This window comes from Acinonyx jubatus, chromosome A3 (genome assembly GCF_027475565.1).
Source record: "Acinonyx jubatus isolate Ajub_Pintada_27869175 chromosome A3, VMU_Ajub_asm_v1.0, whole genome shotgun sequence".
Taxonomy (NCBI): Eukaryota; Metazoa; Chordata; class Mammalia; order Carnivora; family Felidae; genus Acinonyx; species Acinonyx jubatus.
Genome location: NC_069388.1, coordinates 34,759,498 through 34,786,756, shown reverse-complemented (window position 1 = coordinate 34,786,756; position 27,259 = coordinate 34,759,498). Strand labels below are relative to the sequence as shown.

At 41.3% G+C, this 27,259-nt stretch overlaps 1 protein-coding gene across 2 annotated transcripts in view; it reads left to right on the top strand.

Annotated features, from left to right (window-relative positions):
• PAK5 (p21 (RAC1) activated kinase 5) overlaps window positions 1–26,864 on the top strand; it is a 283,919-nt gene extending 257,055 nt beyond the window's left edge. For both annotated transcript variants that reach the window (XM_027069572.2, XM_027069576.2), the window contains 6 exons: window positions 2,391–2,882; window positions 5,229–5,362; window positions 9,388–9,514; window positions 22,045–22,170; window positions 23,751–23,885; window positions 26,319–26,864. In XM_027069572.2, the coding sequence (XP_026925373.1) occupies window positions 2,391–2,882; window positions 5,229–5,362; window positions 9,388–9,514; window positions 22,045–22,170; window positions 23,751–23,885; window positions 26,319–26,474 (1,170 nt within the window). In that variant the 3' untranslated portion in view covers window positions 26,475–26,864. The remainder of the gene's footprint in view (window positions 1–2,390; window positions 2,883–5,228; window positions 5,363–9,387; window positions 9,515–22,044; window positions 22,171–23,750; window positions 23,886–26,318) is intronic.
• Window positions 26,865–27,259: the final 395 nt, after the last annotated feature.

The following is a 27,259-nucleotide window of genomic DNA, read 5'->3' as shown; positions in this document are numbered from 1 at the left end:
TTTATTAATACTGGACTGCATACTGTATATTTATTGGTTTTCTTGTTTATTACCTGTCTCCTCTAGAGGGCAGAAATACCATCCATTTTTATTATTGCTGGACCTTCCCATGGCACCTAAAATGGTGCCTAGCACCTAACAGTTGCTCAAAGATTAATCAGTGGGCTTCATGAATGTACTACATGGGAGCAATGAATTTATTTGGAAAGGTACTACCCAGTAGAACTTTCTGCAGTGGTGAAAATGTTGTATATCCATGCTGTCCAATGTGTGGCTATTGGATACTTAAAATGTATCTGAATAATGTAACTGAGGAACTGAACTTTTTATTTTAATTTTTTTTGTTGATTTCAATTAAGTAGTTACATGTAGCCAGTATCCATATATTAGAGTAGATATAGATCCTTGAGATAGACGGGGGTGGGGGCATATACGTGTCATTTCCTGTACATCCCAGTAGAGTGGTAGAGATTTCCTAGGGTGCTGTGTTAGTATAATCAAAAATCTTTTTGGAGAGCTTTCTGTGTACCCAGCACTGTGTTGTCATCAGAATATTATATATGAGTGCATTGATCGATTAGTGCATTCTATCCTGCGCAAGGAGGTGAATGTGGCACGATGTGGTATATTCATGACCTCAGCCATTCCAGGGTTGGTCAAAGATCCTTCCTGATACCTCTCAGGGAGCAATTGCTGGCTGTACATCAAGTATCATATAAACCCCTCAATGACTTCCCCTACCCTTGTTCTGTCTTCCCTCCCTATATTCCTCTGTTGAGTTCCCTCAATCCATCCTTAATTACCAGAGTAAAGTGTTCTCTGCCAGAATCCTTTTGAAGGATGACCAAATTTCCTTTCACACATACAGCCCTGCAAATTTTGGCTGCTCTCAATTATATTTCTACATATTTGATGAGAGCATTGTTCTTACCTTATGGTCCATACTGAAAAGCTGCTTAGCACAGGGAACCATATTTTTCCTTTTACATATATCTGCTAGGTTATATGTGTGGATAGTACATTCCCCCCCTCCAGTAGATGGGTTCAAAAGCATGGACAAAGGCCTTCCATCCCTATCTCATTGAAGACTAACACCTGTTAATGACAAATGGGATCTTATATTCCCAAAAAAGAAAACAAGGCCTAAATACACATTGGATAAGGCACATTTTAACTAAAACTCTCCGTGTGGTTCAGATGAGGGGGGAGAAAGCCCTCTCCTAGGAGCAGTGGGTACAGTTGTTGCCCAGCCATATCCCTTCATCACCTATTGCTTCTGTCTGCCAACACTGCTTTCCTTTGTCTAAAGCAGTAGTTCTCAGCCAAGAACAATTTTACCCATATTCTGGGGATATTTGAAAACATCTCAAGAAATTTTTGCTGGTAATGACTGGCAGAAGAGGCTGCTCCTGGCATCTAGTGGGTAAAGGCCAGGGATGCTGCTAAACATCCTGCAATATCCAGGGCAGTCGCCCACACAGTTATCTGGACCCCAAAATCAATAGTACCAAAATTGAGAAATTCTGGTTCTAAGAGCTTTCTCTACCCACTGGAGCCTACCCAGCCCAGAACATGGCAGGCCAGAAGTGCCAGGAAACTAATATCCATGGAAGCAGATGTTAAACAGTGTTTTAAAGGGAGCTGGTGCATAAATATTCCAGCTCTCTCTCCCTCAGATGGGATAACTCCCAGGTACATGCTTAATATAGTCTCTGAGGATGCAGAGTTACCTAGTGGAATTAGGTTCCCTGTTTCATTGGTAACTTGCTGTGCCTGTTAGGGTTCACTAGAGAAACAGAACCAGTAGGGGTGTGTGTGTGCGCGTGCGCACACAGAGAAAATGAGTCCTCTGTGGATGACCTTAGTCTTTTCACTTAAAGCCTTCAACTGATTGGATGCAGCCCACCCACTTTATGGAGGGCAGTCTGCTTTGCTCAAAATCTACTCATTTAAATGTCAATGACATCTAAAAAATACCTTCACAGTAATATCTAGACTAGTTTTTGACTAAACAACCAGATGCCATGGCCTAGCCAAGTTCACTCATAAAATTAACCATCATAGTCTATGACTCACCCTTTATTGGTTTTCCCCTTCCTTGTCTCACTTCATAACTCCTGGGATCACCTCTCACCATTTATATTCAAATCCAGGTCTCATAGTCTGCTTCTGGGGATTTTAGTATGGAAAGGGGAAGAAAGAGGCTGGATGGGGGTAGAGGGTAGGTAAATGGTGGAAGCAGAGACAACCTGGGACCTCACAAGGTAAGTGTCACCCACGACCATGTTGTATAATGGCACTCTTCATTCAGGCCAACTGTGGGTTGGCTCACTGACTGCGGCATTCAGATCTAGCATGTGAATATTTTCCATCCGTGTCTGTCTTCCCAGGTGGATTACGATCGAGCACAGATGGTCCTCAGCCCTCCGCTGTCAGGGTCTGACACCTACCCCAGGGGGCCCGCCAAACTACCTCAAAGTCAAAGCAAAGCAGGCTACTCCTCAAGCAGCCACCAGTACCCATCTGGGTACCACAAAGCCACCCTCTACCACCACCCCTCCCTGCAGACCAGTTCACAGTACATCTCCACAGCTTCTTATCTGAGCTCTCTGAGTATCTCATCCAGTACCTATCCCCCACCCAGCTGGGGCTCCTCCTCAGACCAGCAGCCCTCCAGGGTGTCCCATGAACAGTTTCGGGCTGCTCTGCAGCTGGTGGTCAGCCCCGGAGACCCCAGAGAATACTTGGACAACTTTATCAAAATCGGAGAAGGGTCAACTGGCATTGTGTGCATCGCAACTGAGAAACACACAGGGAAACAAGTTGCAGTGAAGAAAATGGACCTCCGCAAGCAACAGAGACGAGAACTGCTCTTTAATGAGGTATGTGGTGTGTTCAGATCATTATTTCTCTCCTATGTAACATTTATTTCCCATGCAAAAATATTACACATACAGTGTAGGATACTAGAAAGCAATGAAAATATAAATACAAAAATAGTGCCCCCATAATCCTTCTGGTCTTTTTCTATGCATGTATGGCTGCTACATTTACAAAGTACTTCATGTGAATCAGCCACTATGCTAAGCACTGATATGGCCTGATTTGCACAACAACCCTATGAGACCGACATTATTGCTATAGCAACAAGGAAACCTGGACTCAGGTTAAGTGACTAGCCCAGGGTCATAGAGCAGGTCAATGATAGATCTGGGATTTGAATTCTAGCAGATTCCAAAGCCTCATGCTACACTGTCTATGTAGATGTATATATACATTTTACACATGGTGGTGATACCATGTATATACCCTTTATAGCCATTTTTTAAAAATCTCAATAAACAGGGACATCTGCGTGGCTCAGTCGGTTGTGTCTGACTTTGGCTCAGGCCATGATCTCATGGTTCATGAGTTCGAGCCCCATATCAGGCTCTGTGCTGGACAGCTCTGTCTCCATCTCTCAATCCATCTCTCTCTCTCTGTCTCTCAAAAATAGACATTAAATTTTTTGTTAATTAAAGATTTAAAAAATAATCTCAATAAACAGAGGTCAGCTTAGTGACAGATTATCACTCTTTGGGAAATTTAAGGTATGTTTTCCTAACTAGTAATAATGAATTCTTCCTGTGGAAAATACAGAAAATGTCCCATAATCTCACAACCAAGAAGTAGCTACTTTAATATTTCAATATTTCTATATTTTTTCTCTTTAGAGAAAGTAATATAAAGTATTGACTTACAGAAAGTTTGTAACAATGAGGGCCCTCACTGATATAGTCTTATGTCATCCTTACCAGCACTGGATACTGTCCTGTGATCTCTGTTAATCTGATAGAGATAAATAAATCTCCTTGCTTTAATTAACACTATTATTACTAGCGAGGCTGAATTTATCTTTATGTGTTAATAGGCCATTTTTATTTCTTCATTAAACCATATGTCCTTTGCACAGTCTTCAATTAGGGTGGTAGCATTTGTCTTATTGATAAGTAAGAACTATTGATATGTTAAGGAATTAACCTTTTTCTACGTGTTTGTTTCAAATATTTTCCACTTCTTCATCCCCCTTTTACACTTGAGAGCTCTAAAATGCACAGAGGTGGAAAAACATGAGTTCCTGTGTCTAAGGACACAAAATGTTCTGTAGTAATATTCATCGATTGATTTTATGAGAGCTTAGGGAAGAGAGATGAGCTTTTGTGGATGGAAAATTTAAGTCTTAAAGATAGCAAGTCAGGATTCCAATGTTAGATAATATGTCAGTCTCTAGCAAAGGATATACCACCCATATCCCCTAACAGACATTATAAAAATACAATCACATGTGACTTTGGATTCCTCTTCTATGGAGGCTCATGTGAGGCCATCAGTGGCCTCCACATGTCTTCAGCCCCCATGGGTTCATGTTTTCCTATGTTCCACATTTCATAGAGAACACCAGGTGGGTGGGCTTCAGTTTGTCACTTCCACACTGCTGATTTCTGGAATTATTTCCAAATCACAGTGCTAGAGCAGACAGAGCAATATAACATAGATAACTTTGTAATTTATTATTCAGCACTAATTCTGAAAATGTCACCAGAAGCAGCCACAGGGCAGCAATTCTTGGACGCTCTCCCCAGTAAGCAAGTTCAAGTTAGCCTTTTATATGCCTGAGTCATATTTGCTTTTACCCTCAAGACCTATCATTAGTATTTAGCCCAAATCTTTCTCACACTCAACCCAGATCTTCTCCCAAGATGTTAAGTTAGCCTCATGTGGCCCCACACCTACTATTTACTTCATTCACTTGTGAGACCTACTTATCATTCACTCATTTATAATTTAGAGTTGGTGATGCTTTTGCCAGGTTAACCAATAGTAGAGTAGTCTGAAGGAAACTCTTAGAATCCTGTCCCCCCTGTTAATAGCCTCCCCCCAGAACAGTCAACAAAACTCCCTCTTATGAGTACAAACCTTGCCAGGGTTCTGCCTGTTTCGCTCTTATTATCCCCAAACCCAGTGCCTGGGTGCTCTGCCATTTTCTCTGAATTTACTAACTTGATTCCTTTCTATTGCTACTAGCTGCCTTCAATGCTGTCTTTTTGTCTATAGTAGACTCCTGAATAAATCTCCCCCCAAATCAATATTTCTTAATCAATTGTACTCACAGCACAGATGTGGCCACAAGAGAACAGAAAGCCAAATTTCACCGTCACAAGTCAAAAAGCATCTTTCCATTTGCCCAGGTTGTGATAATGCGGGATTACCACCATGACAACGTGGTTGACATGTATAACAGCTACCTTGTTGGCGACGAGCTCTGGGTGGTCATGGAATTTCTAGAAGGCGGTGCCTTGACAGACATTGTCACTCATACCAGGTATGTCTCTTCATTATCCAGACAAAAAATTCCAAGTGCTTATTATCTACTCCAGGGTAAGTCTTCAATGGCTATCTCTATGAACTCTATAAATTGTGAGCCCTTGGAAGTCAGGGAATAGGGTGACCCTTTTTATTTATGTTCCCTAAGTGCCTATTGTAATATCATGTATGTAGTTCATTCATTCAATTAACATTCTATTCTCCTTGCGCTCCAGAAATTCATTAATTCCCAATGATTTAAAATCAGAAAGCTGCTGAGAATGGGCTTTGGTGCCAAATAATAGAATTTCCCATTCCTACATATTTTTTTTTAAAAACTTAATTTTAATATGAGTTGCCATGCTATTGCTATGTGTTCATGCCACCAAGGGTACCTGGGTAAGGAGGAGGCAAGTGGGAAATTAGTCAGAGTTTTATGTCATAATAAGAAACCTACATAATAGAAATTCTTCAATTCTATTTTTAAATAGTCTTGCAAGTAACAATGGTTAATTGTCATTGTTACCTCTGCTCCTTGTTTCCCTGATGTATCAGTTGTGGTCATTTCATTAAGTGTTTATTGATCACCTTTGATGTGCCAAGCTGTTTCCTGAGTGCTGGGGATACAAAAATACAAAGGATTAAGTCTCAAAGATATTCCATCAAGGAAGTCACAGATTAGAAATAAATACATTATAATACCTGTGCAGAATTAGAAAGATGTATACAAGTAGCAAAGAAGAATACCTGAATATCTCTAACAGGGAGAGTAAAGAAAGATTCCCAATATAAGGTGATAACCAAGATGAGTTTTGAGAGATGCACAGGAGTTTCCTAGGAAGGCAAATGGGGGGAAAAGGGCTTTGAGGCAGAGTGTGTGCTAAGACAGTGTTCCTCAAATTTTAATGTGCATGCAAAGTGCCTGTGGGTCTTAGTAAAATGCAGATCTCGATTCAATAGGAAGGGGCATGATACTGTCTTCTAACAAGCTCCCAGATGACACCAATTCTCCTCATTCATGGACTGCCTTGGGGAAGCAAGGGACTAAGGAACAGACCTATTTTTTGAAAAAACACATTACATTTGGGAAACTTAAATTTGTTCTTGGTAGTAAATAAAACTCCAAAGTATTAGGGGATGATTTTAAAGAAGGAGAGGAATTGAATGTTAGCTGACGGTGCCTAAATCATAAGTGAATCCAAATGAACAATAGGCGGGAAGCAAAATAGCAAGAAGGTATTGGGAGGCCCTGTGAGGGGTAGAATATGCTGCTGTTTCTCCACTAAAATCAAATGATGTGTCCATTGTGACCCCCTACAGCTCTAGGTCTGTAGTAGACTATGTAAAAACAAAAGAACATGAGGGAAGACACGGAACGTTTATCACCAACATTTCAGATGGCAGATCTCTGTTGGTATAGCCATTGGACACAACCACCCAAAAAATACATAAGATCATCTTAACTTGTAGAAAAAAAATATACTGAAGAAACCTAAGCATAAGGCAAATGTGACTTATGTCTAAATTAATAAGAATATGTCCAAAGGAGAGAACTTTTTTCTTGTCCTGGAGAGCTTCAGATAGCTATGCATGTCTCTCTAGAGCCCTCTCTTTGTCAAGGTGGGTTTTTTTTTTGTTTTTTTGTTTTTGTTTTTTTGGGTTTTTTTTTGTTTTGTTTTTCAGTTTTTATTGTGTGTCAGTGGGATCCACATAAGAGCTAGCCTCTCTGGAATCCATTATGTTCTCCTATTCTCTCCATCCAGTTTTGTCAATAATATTCCATTGAAAGTGGAGTAGCTCCAGAGAGCAGGGAGAAGTTGTATGTCAAGGAACACTGAATATTTAGAACTTGAAATCCTTTTAATCCTGAATTTAGACTTTAATCCTTAAATCATTCAAAGAGTTTCCTATACGAGATATTCAATAAATGCTTCATTGAATGATTGACTGATTAGTTAAATATCTAACCCCTTGCTACTCAAAGTGTGGTCTGGGGAGAATCACAGCATAATATCACCTAGAGGCTTGTTAGAAATGTAGAATCTCAGGAATTTCCTATGCATGCCAAAGTTTTGGCCCTACCTAGCATCTTGTTAAATTACATCCTACTGATTTTTCTAGAAGGCAAAAGGAAGTGCCAAGCACTTCATACATTAATTCATGTAACCTTTCAAACCACACACCTCTTCAAAACAGAGCCAAGATTTGAGTTTGGAATTGACTACAGAACTGAGGCATCTTTATCCCAATTCAGGCTTCCTTCCTGCAAGAGTAGGAAAGCACAATCTTTCTACAGTGGATCCTGTACAAAAATTTCAAAGCCACTAAATTCAGAATCAGGAGCATTTGTCACATATGCCAGTTAAAGGTGATTTTTCAGTCAGTGATGGGGGCTCAGATTTGATTAATTTTTGTTGTAGTTGACCTGTAAGTAATCTTTATGCCTGCTTCAAATAACTCGAATCCCATGGAATCCAAGAAGAATGAATTTTACTAGAGAAGGTGATTGTTGCTTTTGAATTATTTTTAAGGTATATTTGAGCTTATCCCTGCTGATGATGCTCTAGACCTCTGAGGGCTCTGCTGTGGGCAGATGGGAGAGTTGTCATCTGAAAACAATAAAGCGCAACAACCAGCCCACTCATACAAAACTGAGAACACAGAAGTTGTAGGTTTCCACTCTCCCAGACAAGACCATTTCTTCTTGCCTGCCTTTGTAACAGACCGATGCATTACTGGAAGAAGTCTCTTTGAAGAGAAGGGATACCCATCCACTTTATATGCTCAACATTCTCCCAATTGGTCATCTCTTTGGATTTTACTTTGAATCCTAATTTTACTCAGGGTTTGCTGGCATCAACAAGACTGACACAAATTCAGGGTCATCCATTTCCTTGTCCTGCTGAGCTAAGAGTTACTCGGGATTGTTTTCAAGTCAGTCCTTAAATTTGGGCTCTGGTCAGTCACACCCTCTATCTCTCCTGATGTTCTCTTTTTGTATGACGGTTTGTTTTAGGAGCTCTTTCCACATTTGCTATCTGGTCTAGGCCTCACGCTGTGTGTGACAGGAAGGAAGTTTTATACCCAGATGAGTTAAGCAGATACCTCCCTGCGTCATTTTGAGGGTACCAAGAAGCCCCTGCTATTCAAATAATTCTTCCCACTTAGGTTCCTCAGTGGCTGAAAAGCCATTCATATGAGTTGCAATGTCAGCGTGATGCCATGGGGACAGTGGAAATGCATGGGTCTGAACTCAAAAACAAGTGGGGTTAGAATCATGGTATGGTCAGTTTCTTAGCTATGTGACACCTAAGGCAGGTTACTTGACCTCAATCTCCTCTGAAACCAGAACCTTTCTTCGGAAGGGTGCAGCGATGACATGTGGGAGCACATATCCAGTGCTGTGCTTGCCTTTCCCATACCCATGATCCATTTGTTTAAGTGTCGTCCATTCACAGTTATTAGTAACTAACTAAGGCCAGTTTTCTTCTTGATGGAAGGACCTAGAGCAACAGGAATCTCTAGCCCCTAGAGACAGGGCTAGGGCTAGGGCATCTTTGAGATCCAAAGACTGTGTTGTCTGAGTACAGCCTTGAAGAGAACCATAGATGTCCCCATTTCCAAGATGAGGAAAAAAAGAGACCCAAGGAAGTTAAAAGGGCTTGGTCAAGGTCACCTAACAGGCATACTTGAAACGTTGGCTCTATTCAGTACACTCTCTCTGTAGGACTCTGGAGGTTTGTACAATACCTAAGGAATTACCCATGAGAGTCTAAGGAAGTACATTTGCATTAATGACCCAAAAGCCAGCAGTAGGGGGGGTCTCTTTCCTTTGGCTTATATTTGGTCCCTGTCATCATCAGTATCAAGCCTTAGGTTCTGGGAGTCACATTCTAAGATTTCTTTGTACTTGCCTGTAGATTTTCCAGACATGGGCTGGGGAGCATGGACTGGTACAATAGAACCAAGGGAACTGCCTCTCTTGATCATTTCAAAGATGTTCTTAAAACTGTCTTCACTCCTTAAATGTTATTTCCTTTCTAGAATGAATGAAGAACAGATAGCCACCGTCTGTCTGTCAGTTCTGAGAGCTCTTTCCTACCTTCACAATCAAGGAGTGATTCACAGGGACATAAAAAGTGACTCCATCCTCCTGACAAGTGATGGCCGGGTAAGATTTCATGTTTGGCCTCTCCATGGTTTACCTTGTCACTTTGTCTGTCATGGGCATTCTCCTCCGAAGAATACTTTCTCATAATTCTAAGTTTCCTTACTCACAAGTCACCCACTGCCCTTCCCAGAAGGCTCGCCAAAAGAAAATTACTATTCTCTGTGTCATCCTGTTAGTCAGAATTCTCTGTGATCTGAATTTGATGGATGACTTTCCCCTTTAACAATGAGTGTAGGAAGTAATAGAAACTATGAAAATTTCTTTTTCTTTTTTGTTCTTATTTTTGTTGGGGGAGAATAGAGGACTTTTCTGGGGATTTGTCCACCCTCATTGTGGGGTTGTGCATGTCTGTCATATCTCTCAGAGTTCCTGAGGGAAATACGAGACAAATTCCAGCAGACAACTTGAGGAGAGTTTAATAACCGTGTCGGCAGATGTAGACAAGTCATAAGGAAGAGAACATGAGGATTAGTGTGGTACTCTAGAATGGAGTGCCACTCTTACTACCCCCTGCCTGAGGAAGTGAGACAGGGAACTGGCTACTGGAATCTGAAAATAAACATTGTTGTCTGAAGTGGGATGCCTGGCAGAAACTCTGATCTTTGGTGGAAGACAGACCACGGTAAATCTGCAGGATCGGAGCTGGGAGAATAAATGCCCAACCTTACTTCATTCCTTCCTTCTGGTCCCTTACGGGTTCTCCTCATTGGCTGAACCCAATCAGAAGCCATCAGTAAGGCCAACACAGGTTGGCCTCCCAGGGCTCAGAGAAGGGAGGAGAATAGATCTGGAAAGGCAAACAAAAGATATCCATCACACTAGCTTATCCCCAGGCCCAGATTTCTGCATTTCCCATTACTACAGCCTGTTCAAGGGATTCTGCTGAAACTCATCAGCCATGCTGGGTTACAAAAGGATATAGAATACAATAGCCAGGGGATGAATGAGTTGACGTTTCAAGACAGTCTTAGTTAGATGGAAGAGTTTTGAAGCATAGATTTTCATCATCTAGACCATTTTAACCTCCCTGAAACTCTTCCCAGAGGTAATGGCCATGGCATGTAGGGAGCCAGCTGTCCCTTTAATATACCTGTCTTTTAAAACCTCAGCCATGTGGAAAATGTTCATGTCACATTAGAATTGCCCAAGAATGATCAGAGGGCAGCCAGAAGAAACTGCCGAAGCACTTTGGCTTTTCTCAAGGGAAAAGATTGTTTTGAAATCTCTTTTGTTTTGAAGAGATTGTCAATTCTATTGTGGAAAATTCAGGAAATTCAGAAAAGTATAAAGGACAGAATAAAGATCACCCTTAATACCATTTCCCATTTTTCCCCACATTTCCCTGTATAGCATACTTGCAAACTTGGAATTATTTTTTAATGGGAAGTTTTAAGTACTGCTTTTTGCATTACTCTGGCTGAATTTTTTTAAGTTTTTATTGATTTATTGTGAGGGAGAGAGAGAGAGAGCACCTAAGCAGGGGAGGGTGAGAAATAAGGAGAGACAGAATTCCAAGCAGGCTCCGCACCATCAGCGCAGAGCCCTTATACCAGTCTTGAACTCATGAAACGTGAGATCATGATCTGAACTGAGATCAAGAGTCCGACGCTTACCCTACTGCACCACCCAGGTGCCCCATGAATTTTTTTTTTTTTAAGAGGATATGGGAGTATGCCTTAGTCAGCTTTTGCTACATAACAAACCACTCTGCACTTAGTGGCTTAAAAAGACAACCATGTATTCACTCACAGTTCTGGGTCAGCATTTGAGCTGCCCTCTGCTGGAACAGCTTGTCTCTGCTCCATGTGGCATCAGCTGAGCTCACTCTTGCTTCTGTGGCCAGCCTGCTGCTGATGGCCTCACTCCTTCGACCGGCACTTGCCATGTGTCCTGCATCTCCCAGAAGACTATCACAGGCTTATTTCCATGGTGTCTATGACAAGGTTCCCAGCAGGAGCAAGGGAGGCAAGCTTCAATGCACACTGTTGAACCCTCTGCTTATATCTTGTTTGCTAATGTCCCTATGGGCAAAATAAGTCACACAGTCAAGCCTAGATGCATGGGATAGGGAAGTAGACTCTACCTGTTGATGAGAGAAGATGCAGAGTCACATTGCAAAGGGATGTGGGTCCAAGGAGAGGAAAGGTATGTGGCCATGTTGCACATTCTCCCAGACAGGGTGCTATGGGAAATGGGTTGGGACCTTCCCCTGGCCGGACTCAGGAAAGTACTTATGCGAGGTTCCATGGCCTCAGAACACAATTTACAAAGCACTGAACTGGTCCACAGCTTGGCCCTCAGGACTGGTGCTTACAGAAAAAAAGAAAAAGAAAAAGAAAAAGCTGGGCTGTTTCAAGCCAGGCTTTTGCCCCTTATTTCTGGAGACTGCTGACAAAGACTTCCTTGCTACAAGTACATGTCAGATGTCAAAATCAGACATGAGACTAAGATAATTCATTTAAATCAGCTTAAAGATCTCCCCTCCCCACAATGTACAAAAGGTTATTAAATCATTCAGTGTCATTCTTGAGGGTGGACCTATGCTTCAAACATGTCCTGCATTTCCATGTACCCAGCAAAGAGTTCATGGGGGCTGGCACATGGTAAGTGCTTTTAGTCTTACTGGTTTGCTCGCTCCCTCCTTCCACAAATACTCACTGAATATCTGCTCTGTGCCAGGGGAGTTCTAGGTCCTACAGGTGAACAAAGCAAAACTGCTACTTTCATTAAGCTTATTTGGGACATGGGGGTAGGATAAATCCACAAATAAAATCATCTCCAGGCAGGCGGTGATAAGCACTAAGTTTTCGATAATTAATTTAAGCAGAGTAAGGATATGGTGGAAAGTGATAGAGGTGTGGGGTCATAGAAGTCCTCCTGAAGTGATGATGCTACAGCAGAGACTGAGGGAGTAGGTGCAATGGCTGTCAGGGTGAGAGTGTTCCAGAAGAGGCAACAAGCAGCATGTGGAGTGGATCCTGTGGCTCTTGGCCATGTTGCCCAGAGTGTGCTCATTCACACCTCAGGAAAACACACCATATTGACTCTAGTGGGCTTCTTCAGTTTCCGTAGAGAAAGGAAATTTTTTTTTTTAAGAATGAGAGCCAAGGGGTACCTGGGTGGCTCACTTGGTTGAGCATCTGACTTGATTTTGGCTCAGGTCATGATCTCATGAGTTCAGGGGATTGGGCCCCATTTAGGGCTCTGTGCTGACAGCACAGAGCCTATTGGGATTCTCTCTTTCCCTCTCTCTGCCTCTGTCCCACTTGTGCTGTCTCTTCCTTTCTCTCTGTCCCTTCCCGGCTTGCTCATGTGCACTCTTTCTCTCAAAATAAATAAATAAATTACTAAAAAAATTTGAAAAAAGAGTAAGAATCAGGATAGAATGTGGCTACTCCAAGAAAATTTTGTACTAATTTGTTTCATACTAATTTATTACAGCATGAAGTTTTGCAGTGGAGAAAACATTCTCATTTACTTATTGTTGTTGTAACAAATCACTCCAATGCTTAGGGTCTTGAAAGTCACTTCAGTGTTTTTACATGGCTCTGGCGGTTGGCTGGGCTCTACTAGCCAGGACTGCCCTGACTCGTGGTGAGACACTGCATCTAGAAGTCTTCCTCACTTACATGTCAGGTAGTCAGGGCTGGCTGGTGGCTGGGCATTCAGCTGAGCCATCAACTGGAACACCTATCATGTGACCTCTCTGGGTGGCCTTCTTCACAGCATGGAGGCTGGACTCCAAAAAAACAAGATGGAAGCACGTGGAATTTTTATGACCCAGCCTCAAAGTCCCCGAAGGCCACTTCTCCTGCAGCTACAGGCCTTCCAGCTCAGGAGGAGGGAATGTAAAGCCCTCTCCAGTGGGAGGAGGATCGAGTTTTATGGTCAGAAGAGCTCATGGGCTGGGGGATATTATTGTTGGCTTTTTCTGGAAAACATTGTCACATAAGCTGTATACTGAGTTTTCTTCTTGGTGGGAGATGTGCAGCATCATTAACCCTTAGAGAAGTACAAATTAAAACTAGGGTATGCCACTTAATACCTAGAGGAATGGCTAAAATGAAAAATAGTGATAATACCACTTATGGGAATGTGAAATAGTAGACACTCTAGAAAACAGTTCCTTTCAAAACTAAAAATGGACTTTCCATGCAATTGCATTCTTAGGCATATATTCCAGAAAAAAAAATGGAAACTTATTTTCACACAGAAATTTCCACACAAACGTTTATAGCAGTTTTATTTATAAAAATCCAGAACTAGAAACAACCCAAGTGTCCTTCACAGAGTGAATGGTCAAACAGATGGTGATTTGTCTATACCATGGAATACCACTCAGCAAAAAGAAACAGGAATGAATGAGTGATACATGTAAGAGCTTGGATGAACCTCAAGGAAATTGTGCTAAGTGGGGGAGAAAAAGCCAATCTCAAAAAGGTACATGCTGCATAGTTCCATGTATATTACATTTGTGAAATAACATAATTATAGAGATGCACAACAGCTTAGTGGTTGCAGGGGTGAGGGACTGCAGGGCGATTGTAAAGGGGCAGCACAAGGAGTCTTATGGTGACAGTACAGTTGGTTACCTTGAGTGTGGGGGTTGTTACTCAAGCCTACAATATGATTCAGTTGCAAAGTATTTACACACACTCACACACTGCATACATAAATGAGTTCATGTACAAATGATTACATCCTAGCAAGCTCTATGGACTGTACCAACACCACTTTCTTTGTGTTGATATTATACTACGGTTGTATAAGATGCCAGCAGGAGGGAAGACTGTGTGCACATTTCTTTGCAACTTCTGATGAATCTAGAATTATTTCAAAATAAAAAATCTAGAAGAGACAGTGAATTGCTCAGGTTTCTTTTAAAAGGATAAATCCTTTCTGGCCTCTTCCAAGACTAGAAGGGAATGATTTGCTATCAAAGTTAAACTGTTTGCTGTTTCTCTGTGGCAGAAATAATGTCTAGTGAGTCACTAATTCGCATTTAGCGGGGGGAAGTGGGGGGTGGTATTTGGTGTTTGGAAAGGAAAATGAATAGAGCAGTTGCAAGAATTACATGTAGTAATCTGTGTAAAACCGGTCAAAGAAAACCAGGTACAAGGTAGATGCTCAGAGAGGATGATACCCCCTTTTTAATTAAATTCATCTATGATCTTTCTTTGGCCCAAGACTTACATTTGAGAGATGATACTTAGGAGCCACTAGACACTGAATGATTTAACTTTTACCAAATTCATTGGCTAGAATGGCATTCAAACCCATGATCTATTAAGCCAAGTGCCTATATTGAAAAGGGACATACACGGTGATTTTTATGGCCCTTTATTTTTAACTAAAATTTGATTGCCACAATTCACGAATCAGGATGTTTCACATAAAATTTCAGATTCCTGTCTTCCTTTAAAAAATCTAAGTATCTTTGGGGCGCCTGGGTGGCTCAGTCAGTTGGGCGACCGACTTCGTCCCAGGTCATGATCTCACGGTTCGTGGGTTCGAGCCCTGTGTTGGGCTCTGTGCTGACAGCTAAGAGCCTGGAGCCTGCTTTGAATTCTGTGTCTCCTTCTCTCTCTGCCCCTTCCCCATTCATGCTCTGTCTCTCTCTGTCTCTCAAAAATAAACACTGAAAAAAATTTTTAATAAAAAATAAAAAAATAAAAAATCTAAGTATCTGGGGTACCTGGGTGGCTCAGTCGGTTAAGCATCCAACTCTTGATTTTGGCTCAGATCCTGAGCTCACAGTTGATGGGATCGAGCCCCCAGTTGGGCTGTGTGCTGACAGCTGCTTGGGATTCTCTCTCTCTCCCTCTCTCTGCCCTCCCCTGCTCTCATGCACTCTCTCTTTCAAAATAAATAAACATTTGAAAAAATCTAAGTATCTGACAACACTTTGCCTGAATTCACACATGGCAGTAATGGTGGTGGTGTGATGAGGGTGAATAGCACCTTGGAGAATGCTGTTGGTGCCACACCCATATCTTCACCAGACTCCATCTTTCAGTGCTCACTAGTTCTACCTCCCAGTGCCACCACTGGCATCCCTTTTTCTGGGGACTTTCTCCAGCTACTGCAGTCTGTTCTCCCAGTACACAGAAGGCTAGAACTAACATTCACGTTCCCTAGGAGCAGCCCAGGATTAAGTGATGGGAGTTGCTGTAGAAATACCCAGCTCTCTTGTCCTTGTGTGGACTAGCTCTGAGGCACATGTTCTGTGGTCTCCCAGACTTCCTCATCAGAAATGAGCTCTAGTTCCCACAGTGGTAACTAACCTTTGACTGACTGCCTTCCCTTCCCTGCTATATATCTCCATTTCACTACCAGTGTTTCCTATGTCTCCCCAATAAATGACTTGCACTGAATCCTTGTCTCACAATGTGCTCAGAGGGGGCAAGGGCTGAACTAATCCAACCTCCAGAGATAATGTAATGTGTTTGTACCCTCTCTTTCACAGGATTTAAAATGAGGGTAAAGGGTAGAAAAGTGGCCATAGATGTCAACAAGGGCCTGTGACTATTCCACACCCCCTGTACTATGCCCTGACAATCATCTGGAAGTCAGTGTCTCTTCACCAAAGGCATGTACCCCTAGTTTTCCATGGTCTCCACCCAACCCATTAAATTCATTGATAATTTGCCTGGCCCCCTTAGGCATTTGAGTGTTTTTGTCTCTAAAATAACTGGAATTTTAACAATTAGAAGACCTGAAGATTATCTCCAAGAAGTTCTTTCTAAATGAAGAAAGATGGGAACATGTTCCATACCTTGCATAAATTCATTCATTTCCCATAGTCTCTGAGATATACCCAGTCTCTGTGTGCTCTCTCTCCCCTGCTACTCCACAGAGGTGGCTTTTCCTACATAGGAAACACAGCCTGGCAAGTCAGGAGACTGGGACTGAGTCCTCCTCTAATACCGTTGTACAGTCTTGGGCAAATGACAGAGGAGCTGGCTGAGGCCACTATACTGGTCCACCTTAGCTGCTGTGATGGCCTCCCTCTCCTCTCTGGTTGAGGAGTTGAAGAAGCTGGAGACACCTTCATCCATCTGGCCCCTTCTGTTACCCTTCTCTGTTCCTTTGTCCCTGGGCCATTGTTCTTAAAACAGAAGTTCTCAGGGGCGCCTGGGTGGCTCAGTCGGTTAAGCGTCCGACTTCAGCTCAGGTCACGATCTCATGGTCCGTGAGTTCGAGCCCCGTGTCAGGCTCTGGGCTGATGGCTCAGAGCCTGGAGCCTGCTTCCAATTCTGTGTCTCCCTCTCTCTCTGCCCCTCCCCAGTTCATGCTCTGTCTCTCTCTGTCCCAAAAATAAATAAACGTTAAAAAAAAAATTAAAAAAAAAAACAAAAACAGAAGTTCTCAAACCTTAGTGAGCATAAAACCTTGGCCAAAAACCAAATTCTTGGGTCCCCACCCCAGAGATTCTGATTCAGCCAGACTGGATGATACCCAAAAACCTGAATCTCTCCCAAGTTCCCAGGGGATGTTGATGCTACACGTTTTGAGTACCATTGCCTTATAGGAAGAACCCAGGAACCAGGCACAAAAAGCATCCATCTGTTTGCCTTAGCAAAACCTAGAGCAGATGCATGAATTCTTTAGAGTGTATGCAATTTACAAAATGAGGGTTTTACCTTCTCTTTTAAACCTGTAGCTATCTTGTAGATAGACTCTCCCCCCAGCCACCACCCATGTTTTTATGTGGCCCCTGATTCCTAGCCAGGGCACACTGAGATGAACAAGATGTCAACTTTAAAGAGCAGCTTTGAGCTCTGAGCTCTGGTTTCTTGTCTGGCCCATGGGGAACAGGCTGCATCTCCTCCTTTTTTTAGGGGTTGGCCATGTTCTAGCTACAAGTCTCTTAGCCTAACTGCATTAGTGAGACAGAGTGCTTCCTAATACACCATTCTGTACAGTTCTATCTCAAATAAGGCTCAGCTTAGAGTCTGTGATTTGCTTTGAAGATCTCCCTACAGTACTTTATTATACTCATTACTTAAGTTCCCATTATCTACTTTCAGATTTATTTGGAAGAGTGTTGTGTGCAATTATGTTCTTTTAGAGAATTGTCTCTTTTATGTCCTTGGATGAGTAAAAAAAAATCATGTAAAAACAGTTGCACTTCTACAACAGAGGAACAGGCCTAGCTTCCTAGTGTTGAGTTTCAGTTTCTCACCTTACATATTGCCGAGATAATTATTAGTCTGGCAGTTTTGGGGTTTTTTTTATGTCTAGAAGAAGAAAGCCACATTAGAGGTATTAAAAGCTGCCAATACCAAAATGCTGATACATTCACCTCCTTAATTCATATTTTTTAAAATCTACAGGCAAAAAAAATGATTTGGCAAAATTGTTCCTCCTCCACTGTCTGTATAGTAGGATTGCAAATTTATTCACACCAAAGCTTTGGAAATAACCACACATGCATGCGCCATCAATTATAGTTTCTCTGCTTCTTTTTTTTTAAATGCTTATTTATTTTTGAGAGAGAGAATCCCAAGCAGGCTCTGCACTGTCAGGGCAGTGCCTGACACAGGGCTCAATCCCATGAACCGTGAGATCATGACCTGAGCCAAGATCAAGAGTCAGAGACCTAACCAACTGAGGCACGCAGGTGCCCCTAATTTCTCTGCTTCTTAAAACTGATCTGCACTTCTTCACAAAACTCCATTGATGAAAAGAAAAGAAAAAAGGCTTTTAATTCAGTCCATTAAATTTAGCCTGCTTAAATAATTTAAACATTGTCTGTCAAAGTTCAACCACATTATTATAAGTTTCAGCTGATACCTTAGAACCTCAGTCTTTCAGATTTGGCCACCATCTACTCCATCTTACCACTTCCTACCCCCCTCTTTCTCAAAGAGTCTGGGAGAATAAGGGACAAATGTGGCTTATGGGAATTCAAAGTAAAGGATATTAGACCCATTTTGTTCCGTTCTGGTCCCTGCCTTGGCATAACTGGCTTCTTCTACCAAGACTGGTGACTACTGATGATTAACAGGTCACACAGCTACTGGACTCTTCAGGAAGGTGTCTTCTGCAGCATTTCACAAATCCAGCCTCTTTCTTCAAGTCTTGAAAGCCATCCTGAAGCTTCTCATGTCAACCACTTCCTCATTCCCTCACTGAGATCTGCAGGAGCTCTGGGCCCCTGCACAGTAGACCAAGACCATGGAAGCCAGAAGCATTGCCTCAGGTTCTCTGCCATCCACTCTGTTGTGCCATCTCTCCATGGGGGCCACATTGAGCAGAGCCAAGGTTGATGTTCAGCCAGTATTCACTACTATGTCTATACCCATATTAAAATATTACAATATTTTCATGCTTGTTAGTTAATAGCCACTGTTTCAAGTCATTGGAGTATCCCCCATTATAACAGCCCTTTACTGGGATGCCCGTGCCTCATTAAAGATAGTAAAGCCCTAGGATAACTCCAGGACACAGCTCAACTTTATGTCTAGATTCCAATTGATCTAGATGATTCTGGTTATTAAATATTTTGAATACTACCTCTGAACACAGATACATGTGGCTTCTCCTCTCCCTTGTTTGTTTGGTGGTGTATGCTACTTAGATATTTCTGAAGGCCACCACCATGTGCTTGGGTGATGGAAGTGATATATAATAAATTGGGACCTGCCATAATAAAATCACTGCTCTTTGTCTTCTTCTGCAAATAATCCCAGGCTAAAAAGGATTGGACTATAGGATTTTCACTTCTCTGAATTGTAGATTCCTTTTACAATAGGGCAGCAAGGATTATGGACCAGCTACTATGGCCACAGGTCTCTCTTTATACCACATGGGAAGTCTATGATCTGACTCATCTGGGTTTGATGCTTGATATGCCAAAGCAGTGGAGAAAAATCATCTCTCCATTAAACCAGCTTTCTATAGCATTCCATCTGAAGCATTTCAATCTCTTCCCACCCCAAACCATACCAACACTAACCTTGGCCTGATTAGAGAGGAGATCATGAACAAGGAAATAGAAAAAGGCCCCAATAATTTCTGAAACATTACTCCCACTTCATCTGTGTTCCAACTTTGATACTAGTAACAGCTGTCTTCAGTAAGTCAATAGTGGTTTCAGAAAGAGTACCAATGTGTCCTCCACCACATGATCTGCTATCATATATGTATGTGTCATTATAAAATAAATCAATCTAGTAACATGTGTTTTTTGGTTACCTACTGTTTTCCCAGCTTTTAAGGAACACAGTGAGGCTTCACAATTAAGAGGTAGAACCGTTGCCTCTGAGGACTGTCATCTCTAGTTGGAGGGACAAAATCAGCATCAGAAAATAGCTCAAGATTGAGTGAGTGCTAAATTCTCTCACATCTGGAGAGGAGAGAGATCAATATGGGCTCCTGAGAAAAAATCTGGAGGAAGTGAGAAGTGACCAGGGCCTTGAAATATGCTTAAAAATTGAATATACTTACCCACTAAGATTAGGAAGCAGGCAGAGATGTTCTCCTTCACCTCTCCTTTTCAACATCATACTAGATGTACTAGCATATGCAGTAATTCAAAAAAAAAAAAGAACAATAAAAGTTATACATACTGGGAAGAAAGAAATAAAACTGTCTTTCTTCATAGATGACATGATCATCTATGTATAAAATCCAAAAGAATTGACAAGAAAAACTAAAACTATTACAAGGTTGCAGGATATATGGTTTTAAACAGAATTACATCATTTTGCTATATGCTAGTAATGAACAAGTGGAATTGGAAATTAACACAGTGCCATTTACACTAACACCCTAAGATTAAACATTTAGGTATAAGTCTAACAAAATGTATGCTCAATTTATATGAGGGAATCTATGAAAACAGTGACAAATGAAATCAAAGGACTAAATAAATGTAGAGATACTCCATGTTCATGGATAGGAAGACTCAGTATTGCCAAAATGTCATTTCTTCCCAACTCAATCTATAGATTCAATGCAATCCCAGTCAAAATCCAAGCAAATTATTTTGTAGATATTGACAAGCTGATTCTAAAGTGTGTGTGGAGAGGCAAAATACCATCACACTAGCCAACGCTTATTAAAGAAGAAGAGCAAAGTCATGCAAGACTACCACTGCCTGACTTTAAGCCTTACTAGAAAGCTGTAGTCATTGAGACAGTGTTATTGGCAAAAGAATAGACAAATGGGCCAGTGGAACCAATTAGCCCAGAAATAGACCCACATAGAGTCAGCTGATCTTTGACAAGGGAACAAAAGCAATACAATGGACCAAAGATGGTCTTTTCAACAAATGGTACTGGAACAACTGGACATCCACAAGAAAAAAACTCTAGACACAGACCTTATACCCTGCATATAACTCCATGTGGAAACATATATTCGATGGAAATCTAGGTTTAGAAGGGAGGAGAAAGAGATCTTAATTAAGCATGGGAGGAAGAAAAGTACCCAGCAAGAGCATATACAGAGAGAAGAGATGAGGGTTAAGACCTGAACCCTAGGAAGCCCAGTCTTTAAGGCATAGGCAGCAGAGAGACAGCCTGGGAAAAGGGTTGAAACAATTCAGGGAGTTCTGAAGAGAATTAAGGGAGAATTTGTGCCATAGAGACTATACCTTTAATCTATGAGAATTTTTATTTTAAATGCCCATTCTGAACCATTGTTTTCTTTGCGTGTATTCTGTCATCACCAGCAGCCCTAAGTGGCAGTCCTCTTCAGTGAGGCCATCTGAAGTTCAGATCAAGTCATCATGAGCAGGAATCATGGCCCCCACAAATGAACTGAATCCTGGTTCTCTGAAGTATACATACCTGCAGGGTGCCTAATGGTGCAGTATGTTCTTAAGAGTAATCTTGAAAGCTCTGTGCAAGAGTTCTCAGGGCTTTTTTTAATGACATCTAAGGTAAATTATATATATATATATATGTTGGTTGGGTCATTAGGATGACCACCTTAAAGCCTTAGTACAAGTGCTAACATCCAGTTTCTATACCCATATTTCTACCTACACTGATGTTCACATTGGCAAATTCAATTTGTGATGAGAAAAAAAGGAAAACAAAAATAAGAGCCAATATTCAGCATTCTATAGAAATGGGGCCTTGCATTAATTCAAATATAGAAATGGGGTTGACGATTTTAATCATCTCATGGTACTTGGAAATCTAAATATGTTCAATGCAAAACAACCTAAATTCCAGCAGTTTGTACAAAACTCACGTGAAGAATAGCAATTCACTTACACTAAGCCATCATCTGTATATTAAGTATTAGAGTTGTGTGTTTGAATTTTAACAAATGTGTCGTCTGGAGTGTAATTTGTAAATTTTTCTGGTTTCACATTTGCAAGTCAACCCTGGTGGAGCCATGAGAGGTTTTTCCATTAAAATGGATCGTGCCTTTTCAATAAAAGGGTCTGACCACCTCCCATATTTCCAAGGCCTGTTCATGAGACTATTTTGTTTTGAATTTGAAATTCTCTTTCTCCATCTGGAAACTGGTATTATTAGATTGTTACCTTGTTATATTCCTTTCCTTTTCAGATAAAGCTATCTGACTTTGGTTTCTGTGCTCAAGTTTCTAAAGAGGTGCCGAAGAGGAAATCACTGGTTGGCACTCCTTACTGGATGGCACCTGAGGTGATTTCTAGGCTACCTTATGGGACAGAGGTAAGGGGGTGACAGTCATTGTTTGGGAGTGGCAGGACAGCAGGCTTAGGGATTCAGTGGTTCTGGGAGAGTTAATGACCACAGATCAGGGTGATGACTTTGGACTCCACCTTTGACCCCATTCACTAGACTTGTCACAGAGGAGGTTGTGGCAGGAAGGGGACTAGCTGTCATTGACGAAATCACCACAACATTGACCCAGGGGCATTTATTGAGGTCCTAAACAGACACTGAGGGTGAGGGAGGTAGATCACACAAACTCCAATCGCATCCTCTGTGGCAGGCACACTCAAAGCACGGCAGTACAACTTGAAAAGTAGCCAGAGATGCACAGAGGAGCAGGTGTCATAGAGGGACAGAGAACAAATGTTTTCCCAGAGAAAAAAATTATGTATGAATATTATAACATTTTAAAATATGGCACAATTTCTGTTTCCCTTGGAAAGAAACAATTGCTCTTAATCTATTAAGGGACAAGGTTTGGAAATGTGAAAATAAGGGGCCAGAAGGAGTGGAGGAAAAGCCTTCTAGGGAGGGAGTAGCATGAGTGAAGCTCTGAGACACACAAGTCTACACACAGGGCAGCAAAGAGTTCGTTCCGGCCAGGCACACAACATTTCCACACATTATGGTGCAGAAGGTGATTCTAAGAGAGGAGAAGCATGAAGAGGCAGCATGGACCAGTGAACTAAGGATATTGGCAGAAGTGAAGGCAGACTCTGCTCTCTTTCCTTGTTTGCTTGCCCTTGAATGAGTACTTGTTTTTATCACTGTGGTCCCAAGAGCATAAATTCTCAGTGAAGATTACAGCAAGGGTTATAACAGGAATGCAGCTAACTGATAAGAGGTATAATGAGGCTGTAACAGGGAAGTGGCTGTAACTGGGAATTTATAGCACAGCGATGGCTTCTCGTTGTCCTGACTTCCCGTTCTTTACTCAGAAAGAATTGCTTGTCATCCCTTCCTTTTCTTTTCTCCATTCCCTGAAAATGTTTTTACAAAGCAGAGTGTTGTGCATGCTGCTTCAAAATGATAAAATGCAAAGGAAATAACTCCAAAGTAGAGAAAGAAGAACTATTTTTAGAAATCAAATTAATAAAAGGATCAGCATATATCGTGTTGTGTAAAGTAGCTTTTTGCAGTTTGTTATGAATATGTCAGCTTCCCTTTTTTATGGTTTTAAATGCAACTTTCTTCTCTACATTCATAGTATAAAACTTTGGGTGTTTTCCTCATCTGTCCTGATAGGCCTGTAAACACCAAAGTTAACAGTAAAAAAAAAAAAAAAAAAAAAAAAAAAAAAAAAAGTTCTGGACTCCTGAGGTCCAGAATGTTAACATATTCATGTGTACCTAAATGGCAGAATCTTCACTGAAGTCACATTTAGAAAGAAATGAAGACCATTAGCAAAAACTTTATAACTCAACAGTTCAGTTTATAAATCTGTGTTGTAAATTTTGAGAGTTTACAAATACCACATTAATTTATAAATGGGTATGAATCTGTTAGGTCCCCTAGACACATCCAGAATTTCAGAATGTTCTCCTGGCCTGAGATAACCATTGGATTGTCCCTAACAGGTGGATATCTGGTCCCTCGGAATCATGGTGATAGAAATGATTGATGGCGAGCCCCCCTATTTCAATGAGCCCCCCCTCCAGGCAATGCGGAGGATTCGGGACAGTTTACCTCCAAGAGTGAAGGACCTACACAAGGTGAGAAACAGCATGTGTTGCTGAAGTTCAAAGTCATTCTTAGCTTCTCCATTCTCTCTGTAGTTTCAAAGACTTGCCTATCCTCCCCAGGAGTAGATCCTGGTTTATGGGCATGAACTTTGGAATTTGAATCATTTGGATTCAAATCTCTGCTCTTCCTGTTCACTCACTGGGCTAGGCACTTAGCCTCTCCATCTCTGAAGTCTATCTGTAAAATGGGATACAGTTGGCTCCTCTTTTGTAGGGTTGGCTAGAAGAGTAAATCAGGCACTCCACAAGAATTCCCTCTCGGAGCACCTGTGACATACTGGGGACTGTCCTAATTACTGGGGATATTGTAGCTCAAGACCTCAGATTTCCTGAGTCTCATAGAGTTTGTGTTCTAGTTGGGGAGTCAGGTGGTAAACTATAAACAAATGAAGGAACAAAATTCATTTCAGACAGTGGTATATGCTATCAAGCAAATAAAACACTGTAATGCAGTGGAGTATGCAGGAGAGGGGATTCAGAGCTTGTTTAGGTTGAAGGGTGAAAGAATCCCTTTCTGAGGAAAGATTAACTGAACTGGAATATGAATGGCAAGACAGAGCAAGATATGCAAAGATCTGGGAGAAAAATGTCTGAGGCAGAGGGAACAACAGGTGCAAAGGCCTTATGCCAAAATGGAAAGATTCTGTGGCTGACCAAAGTGAGCCAGAGAAAGGAGGAAGACAAGACATGTCAGAGAGGTGGGCAGGGACTGGATCATACGGGCCATGAAGGGCATGGTTAAGGGACCAAGTAGGATCTTTCCTGTTTCCTAAGGATTGCCAGGTAGGGTCAAGCTCAGAAAAAAATGATGCTGAGTCAAAGAACCACCAGTCTGGGGCGCCTAGGTGGCTCAGTAGATTAAGCACCCGACTTCGTGTCAAGTCATGATCTTGCAGTTCATGGGTTCGAGCCCCGCATTCAACTCTGAGCTGATAGTGGGGATCATTTGGGATTCTTTCTCTCCCTACACTCTCTGCTCCTCCACCACTTACATTTTCTCTCTCTCAAAATAAATAAATAAACTTTTTTAAAAAAATAGAGAAAAACAAAAACTACCACTCTGGTAGCTGCCGGTGCGGGTGGAGGGACAGGGCTTGCTGGGAGGGGCCATTCCCACGAGATGATATAACACTGACCCAGACACACACCTCCCCTGCCCTCTGCCTCATGGCACTGAGAGGAAGTAAGGCTGCCTTTTAGGGCAGTATTACCCTCTTCCCCCACACCGAAGTCTTAGAGAAGAGCTCCCAATTGAATCACCCCTATAGTTGTGTGAACTTGCAAAACAAACAAACAAACAAGCAAAAAACAACCAGGAAACTGAAACGAACAGGAGGTTAAAACCTTGACCAAATTGGAATAAGTTTACACAATTAAAAATGGCTAAAATAGCATGACATCAAAAGAGTCCCACTTCCAAAAAGAATGGTGTGATGTTTTTCAATGTCATGTAGAAGAGCAGCCTTAATCCTAATGGTCAAAGATTAGACACTGCCCAAGGTTGTTTTCCAAATGGATAAATAATATGTGGTACAATTTAACAGTGAATGTTACACAGCATTCATGAAAAGGAGAAAGCTTTTACCACATACATCAGGATGAATCCCACAGATGCAATGTTGAGTGAAAGAAACCAGTGAAAGAGGGTGAAAGAGGAGACCTGATGGTATATGACTCCATTTCTATAAAGGACAAAAGAGGCAATGTTAATTCATGCTATTAGAAGTCAGGAGAGTGGTAATCCTTTGCAGGGAGATGGGTATTAACAGGAAGGGGGCCGGAGGTCAGCCCCTGGAGTGGTAGAAATGGTCTGTATTTTGGTGGGGCTGGAGAGTAATTAGGTGTAAATATATAGAAAAATACTACTGTAAAATATACACATCATATTTATACATTTGAATGTATGTAAGATATACTTCAAAAAGTGAATTATAATGAATTACAGAAAAACATGTTATCTGTGTCAGGTAACCCTACAGAAGCTTATTTGTCTTCAAGAAGGGGGAGTCCACAAAGCCTAGATGGTTGCAGTTAGAAAAATAAAACTATTCCATGTTTGTACCACATTTCATCATATGTGTGTGACCAGTCCTTATAAATAGTAAGCACTTCATAATGCTGTTATTTCTATTATTATTCGATTTAGTCAGCAGATTGTCATTCTTTATTGCCATGTCATTTGCTCATATTATTTCAAACCTGAAGAAGGTAAAAAAACATCTTATGTTAATAAAGGCAGTACCTACTTTTTGCTTGCATAACTTCTGTCTTCTTAAGCTGACTTTCTAGAATTCAATGTTGTTTGATAGAATAACTTAACTGGAAATTGGCTGGGAAACCACTCTAGGGGAACTAGTTGCATTTCTGTGTTAGTCCTCAGAATGGAATCTTGTGTTCTCACAGGTTTCTTCAGTGCTCCGGGGATTCCTAGACCTGATGCTGGTGAGGGAACCCTCACAAAGAGCCACAGCCCAGGAACTCCTTGGACATCCATTCTTGAAACTGGCAGGTCCGCCATCTTGCATCGTTCCCCTCATGAGACAATACAGACATCACTGAGCAAAGGATTCAGTGGAAGCGCTAGATGAGGACATAAGAATAATTCAGGAGAACATGAGGAACACGAAAGAGTCTTGTGGACTCTACCCAGCTGATTGATGGGACAATGTGATGACAGGCAGGGTTCAACAGACCAGGGCATCTTCTTGTGTCTTAAATAGGCATCTCTCCACCGACAGCTGGCGTGATCATTTGGAACAAGGCTTTAATAAGTCATTATTATATTTTTCAGCCCTTCATCCAGCAAATCAGAAGGACTCAGTACAAACTCCGTTACGATATATCCTAGCCACATGCAGGGTAACGCATAGGATTTTCTATATTGAAAGAATACTTTTCTGGCAAAAAAAAAAAAAAAAAAGAAAGAAAAAAAAGAAAGGAAAACAAAAAGCACTTTTTTCTTAATGGTAGCAGTGTAATGTATTTTGCAATGAATTTGTAATTTTTCTGTACGATAGTTTTGATAATTTATAGTACTTTGATGTCACGTAGCCATTGTATCAGTTGAAGTAATTGTTTACTAGCAAGAGTTTGAACAAAAGCCTTTCCTACTTTTTTATCCCTTTCAGAGAACCAACGATTCTTTAGGAACTTTGAATACTGAATGACTCTCAATCACCGTCAGCTTTAGTAGAATATCTTTCTTATCTTAACAAGTGTCTTACGTGATGGAGGAAGAATTAAGAGTGATGGTGATGGAGGCACACATTTCACTTATCCAACCAAAAATAATAAAATAAAATTTGAGCCACAATATGCCACCATGCTACTCCTTGGGATAAAGC